Source organism: Ipomoea triloba, chromosome 11 (assembly GCF_003576645.1).
Source record: "Ipomoea triloba cultivar NCNSP0323 chromosome 11, ASM357664v1".
NCBI lineage: Eukaryota > Viridiplantae > Streptophyta > Magnoliopsida > Solanales > Convolvulaceae > Ipomoea > Ipomoea triloba.
Window position 1 is genome coordinate 2,604,535 of NC_044926.1, and position 6,000 is coordinate 2,610,534.

At 34.0% G+C, this 6,000-nt stretch overlaps 1 protein-coding gene across 5 annotated transcripts in view; it reads right to left on the bottom strand.

The window, feature by feature from the left end:
• Positions 1-3,540: 3,540 nt before the first annotated feature.
• Positions 3,541-6,000, bottom strand: part of LOC115997009 (bifunctional TH2 protein, mitochondrial-like) — a 4,985-nt gene continuing 2,525 nt past the window's right edge. For all 5 annotated transcript variants that reach the window (XM_031236451.1, XM_031236453.1, XM_031236452.1 and 2 more), the window contains 5 exons: positions 5,649-5,748; positions 5,140-5,400; positions 4,634-5,045; positions 4,285-4,551; positions 3,541-4,185 (listed from right to left, as the gene is read on the bottom strand). In XM_031236451.1, coding sequence (XP_031092311.1) covers positions 3,764-4,185; positions 4,285-4,551; positions 4,634-5,045; positions 5,140-5,400; positions 5,649-5,748 — 1,462 coding nt within the window. In that variant the 3' untranslated portion in view covers positions 3,541-3,763. The remainder of the gene's footprint in view (positions 4,186-4,284; positions 4,552-4,633; positions 5,046-5,139; positions 5,401-5,648; positions 5,749-6,000) is intronic.

The window sequence follows — 6,000 nt, forward strand, 5'->3', positions numbered from 1 at the left end:
ATACCTGAAGATTGATATGATGACTCGAATTTACAAACTATTGTATGAAAAGAAGAAAAAAAAAATAATGATGTGTGGGATATCAATACTGAGTAGAGACGTTTGGAAATTGGAATATGGAACCTCCAATCCTCCATGAACTCAATTGGTTCAATCGAAGCTCGAATTTTATTAAAAATTCAGGGTTTATTAAGAGATCTTAACTGATGAGATAAAGATTCTTTGTGAATGTGTGGAAAGAAGGTGGATACCTGAAGATTGATATGATGACTCGAATTTACAAACTATTGTATGAAAAGAAGAAAAAAAAAATAATGATGTGTGGGATATCAATACTGAGTAGAGACGTTTGGAAATTGGAATATGGAACCTCCAATCCTCCATGAACTCAATTGGTTCAATCGAAGCTCGAATTTTATTAAAAATTCAGGGTTTATTAAGAGATCTTAACTGATGAGATAAAGATTCTTTGTGAATGTGTGGAAAGAAGGTGGATACCTGAAGATTGATATGATGACTCGAATTTACAAACTATTGTATGAAAAGAAGAAAAAAAAAATAATGATGTGTGGGATATCAATACTGAGTAGAGACGTTTGGAAATTGGAATATGGAACCTCCAATCCTCCATGAACTCAATTGGTTCAATCGAAGCTCGAATTTTATTAAAAATTCAGGGTTTATTAAGAGATCTTAACTGATGAGATAAAGATTCTTTGTGAATGTGTGGAAAGAAGGTGGATACCTGAAGATTGATATGATGACTCGAATTTACAAACTATTGTATGAAAAGAAGAAAAAAAAAATAATGATGTGTGGGATATCAATACTGAGTAGAGACGTTTGGAAATTGGAATATGGAACCTCCAATCCTCCATGAACTCAATTGGTTCAATCGAAGCTCGAATTTTATTAAAAATTCAGGGTTTATTAAGAGATCTTAACTGATGAGATAAAGATTCTTTGTGAATGTGTGGAAAGAAGGTGGATACCTGAAGATTGATATGATGACTCGAATTTACAAACTATTGTATGAAAAGAAGAAAAAAAAAATAATGATGTGTGGGATATCAATACTGAGTAGAGACGTTTGGAAATTGGAATATGGAACCTCCAATCCTCCATGAACTCAATTGGTTCAATCGAAGCTCGAATTTTATTAAAAATTCAGGGTTTATTAAGAGATCTTAACTGATGAGATAAAGATTCTTTGTGAATGTGTGGAAAGAAGGTGGATACCTGAAGATTGATATGATGACTCGAATTTACAAACTATTGTATGAAAAGAAGAAAAAAAAAATAATGATGTGTGGGATATCAATACTGAGTAGAGACGTTTGGAAATTGGAATATGGAACCTCCAATCCTCCATGAACTCAATTGGTTCAATCGAAGCTCGAATTTTATTAAAAATTCAGGGTTTATTAAGAGATCTTAACTGATGAGATAAAGATTCTTTGTGAATGTGTGGAAAGAAGGTGGATACCTGAAGATTGATATGATGACTCGAATTTACAAACTATTGTATGAAAAGAAGAAAAAAAAAATAATGATGTGTGGGATATCAATACTGAGTAGAGACGTTTGGAAATTGGAATATGGAACCTCCAATCCTCCATGAACTCAATTGGTTCAATCGAAGCTCGAATTTTATTAAAAATTCAGGGTTTATTAAGAGATCTTAACTGATGAGATAAAGATTCTTTGTGAATGTGTGGAAAGAAGGTGGATACCTGAAGATTGATATGATGACTCGAATTTACAAACTATTGTATGAAAAGAAGAAAAAAAAAATAATGATGTGTGGGATATCAATACTGAGTAGAGACGTTTGGAAATTGGAATATGGAACCTCCAATCCTCCATGAACTCAATTGGTTCAATCGAAGCTCGAATTTTATTAAAAATTCAGGGTTTATTAAGAGATCTTAACTGATGAGATAAAGATTCTTTGTGAATGTGTGGAGATCTTAACTGATGAGATAAAGATTCTTTGTGAATGTGTGGAAAGAAGGTGGATACCTGAAGATTGATATGATGACTCGAATTTACAAACTATTGTATGAAAAGAAGAAAAAAAAAATAATGATGTGTGGGATATCAATACTGAGTAGAGACGTTTGGAAATTGGAATATGGAACCTCCAATCCTCCATGAGACGTTTGGAAATTGGAATATGGAACCTCCAATCCTCCATGACGTATGATCTTATATATGCGTCAATGGCCCGTAAGGGCAGCCTGAGTGGCAAGACCAAGACGCTCGCGGCCGTGAGGTCCTGAGTTCGAAACCGTCTGCCACCCGGGTTTGAGCCGGTCAGCTATGGGCAACCTAGGCTGGTTAACCTCCTTGCGGTCCTTTGCCGGCTAGGATCACAGGGCGAGGGTTTACTCACATACTCGGAAGAGGAGTGGGGTTTGCCTCGATAAACCCAATATATGCGTCAATGTCCAATGAATTTCAAGAACATTCGTCCTCTTAGGAGACCTCCTGTATTGTTGATTTTTTTTTTAATAGTAACTTTTGATACCGTAATGCAATCTCAATAGTTATGTTAGGATATGATATGCTAGCTACCTCGTGAAATTTCCAAACCGGTTGGATTCAATAATGGAAGTATTATTTAGACAAGCAAGTAGTTAATAATTCAGATTTCAGATAGAGTTAATTCCATTTTTATCCTAAATTTATAGATGACAGTTTACTTTTAGTCACTTTTTATCATAATATCCACTTTTGGTCCTATTATTATTATCCATTTTTTCGTTATTTATCAACAAAACAGTTTAAGTATCGTTAAATACAAAGGCATTTCGGTGTTCAATTATGATTTTTTTCAAAAAAAAAAAAAAAACATAAAAAATATAATGGGTCAATCTACTTTGTATAAAAAAAATTTCTAAATGTCATTGTATTTAAAAAAAAAAATTCTAATTTAACGACATTTCAACGATTTTATTGACGGTAAATGTCGCAATAGGCAAATTATTGGGTGGACCATGGTCCACATAGCTGTGTGGACCATGAATATGCGGTGCATTATTTTTGTACTGAAGGTATATTATTTTTGTACTGTACATTATTTTATAGTACTCTAAAATAATGTACTTTATGTACAAAAATAATATATTTTTAGTATATTAAAAATGTACTTTTTATAGCTGTGTGGACCATTGTCCATGCAATAATGATTGGTCACAATAATACTAGGACCAAATAAGGATGTTTTAATAAAAAATGACTAAAAATGGATTGTTACATATAAATTTAGAACACAAAAATTAACTCACTCATATACAATTACAAATGAGTTTGAAAAACTTTGTTGTGGTTGGTATAGTATGAAAGAGTTTAAATTGGAATCACCTATAAATCAATAGAAAGTCCTATTTATATTAGTGGTGTGCAGATTTTAGTATAATAATTAAAGCTTTTATATAATTTTGATTAACAATTATGGAACTGTGACACCGATTGCATGACAATCTCAGTCGGTATGATGTACTTGTATGTAACATCCAATTATTAGCAAAAAAAATATTAGGCACAAGATGAGACATTAAGAAAAGCTAGGCATCAATATTCTTCAAACAGAAATGATCGATCAAAAAGAATTATTTGTGGCTAAGATCTCCAGCCAAATGAGTGTGGCCACCAAACTGTCTGAACATTTCTCTGAATGTCCCAAGTAAAATGGTGATTGTATGTGAGTCAAAAAAAGAAAGTGATGATTCTAAGAGCCAATGAAAAGAAAGTGATGATTCTAAGAGCCAATCAGAAATGCATGTATCTCAACCCAGCTTATGGCTGTGTAAAGAATGCCGGACAAACCCCCTTTCCAAGTCTCTGCTCCCTCCACACTTTTCTTCTGCTTATCAACCACACCATGAAACAGTGGAATCAATCTGATGCCAAAATGCTCAGCCAAGTCTATCAAATTTGGGCTTGGATATACCATAATGCCTATATCTGCTTCAAGCAAACAGAGCAAGTCCTTAAATGAATCTCCGATGTAAACAGTCAGTAGTTCCTTCTTATCATTCCCTTTTCCGCAGCTCTCTAGGATTTTAGCAAAAGCTTCAACCTTGTCAATGGGGGACTCCACCTTCCTCAGAATTTGACCAGTGCACACAGATTCTTCAAATTCGAGCTCATTTGCATGCACCTTGATGCCATTTAAACCCCCTAGTAGACAGCATACATTAGGATTAGGAAGACGAGATAACAAACAAGTTGAGATCTTCTAATGAATGTCAACTAAGTTACAGGCTGTCTCTCAAATACCTGCTGAAAGTGTAGATCTAATGAGGTCACCACACCAACAATAGGATAGCACATGAACATCTGCATTCAAACTCTCCTTTTTTTTTACAGTTTGGAAAAATTCAAAACACACGTCATGGAGAATCGAACGCTCCCCAGCTAGTATTATGTCTTTCAGTTTAAGACCTTTCAGCCCACCAAATTTAATCACACTTAAATTTGCTTCTTTCTCAATATATGAAACTTTCTCAAGTGCTTTTCGCAGACCTTTATGGTTCAAATTCTCCGCTGCAAAAGCAAAAGCAAAAGCTTAGAATCTATGGGGCAATGGGGGTCATCAATTATCACAAGCCCCATGAGATAAAATTACCTTTTTCAGTGGCTAATATGTCCTCTATACACTTCACATAGGCATTTATGTAATTTTTGTGGGCTTCTCTCCAACAAATTGTTTTTAGAGTAGGCTCATATGGATATGTATATGTATATTCTTTCCGGACTTTATCAGATTCTTTAGCTATTGCCATTTCAGCAAAGAAGACATATGAATCAACAGAAGCAAATGAAAAATTAAACTCGGAAAATATCATCAATTGGCGTTCTTCTAGGTTATGCTCTCCTGAGAGGGGTACAACAGCTTTCTGAATAAGTGGCTGAGCTAAGAAAAAGTCTATCTCATGTTTAAATCCTTGAGAATAAAGTGTTTCAATGATGTCAAGCTCCTCCGCAGTAAAAGAGTCACTTAACCTGTTCAGCAAGTACTCTGTTTGGAAAGACAAATCCTAGAAAACAAAAACATGACCCAGTAAGAACCAAGTCATTTCTATCTTCTAAAAAGTTTCAACTACAGATGATGATAAAAAGAATAACCAAAACCTGAAATCTGTCTGAGGAGTAATTCTCAATCCACTTCTTGTAGCAATTATGATCAGTAAGTCCCTTCAGCTCCTTACCAATGTAGGCATAAAGCTTCATGAAAGATGCAATAGCACCTAGGGTATAAGCGGGCAACTTGGTTCTTTCAATAGGAGCAGTGACCCCATCAATTTTTCCTGACGCTGTAGCCAACAAGAAATCTTGGCACTTGGAAGTTGCTGGATTCAGAGTAGTATCTTTGACGAAATAAGAGCCCCATTCCTGTCCAATTCATTACAAATTGGTAAATTTGCCCAACAAAGAAGATAAAACTTCATACGGATAAAATAACTGAATATATATCATCTTTACGTGAAAGTCACCTAGCAAGATCAGGAGAAAAAAGAAGAAAAAAAAAAAAGAAACAAAATACTGCAGCATCCCCATTCATGGTAATCAGGCCTAAATAATAATTATTATTATTATAAATATTGGATCCATAGCTAGTATATAAACACAAGTATTTTTACCTGGACAAAAGAATCATGCAAGTTTATGGCAGTCTTCCTGAGCTCATTAATCTGATGCTTTGCATAATCATCCTGTGCGTTTGTTTCTGCTAACTCAAACCTGCAATACATCCATCATTATTGATTCCTAAGTTACTACACTTTCTATAAACTAAACCAAACAAAAACTGAAGCAAAAGGCAGACAATACCAAAGTTAATGAACAAAGAAACTCACATTTTAAGAACATTTTTAAAAATAATAATAATAATAATAATAATAACCGTCAGGATAAACTCTCTATCAAAATTAAGCTTAAGAAGAATCCTAAAAGTGCATCCGCTAAAGAACAAAAAAAAAAAAAAAAAAAAAA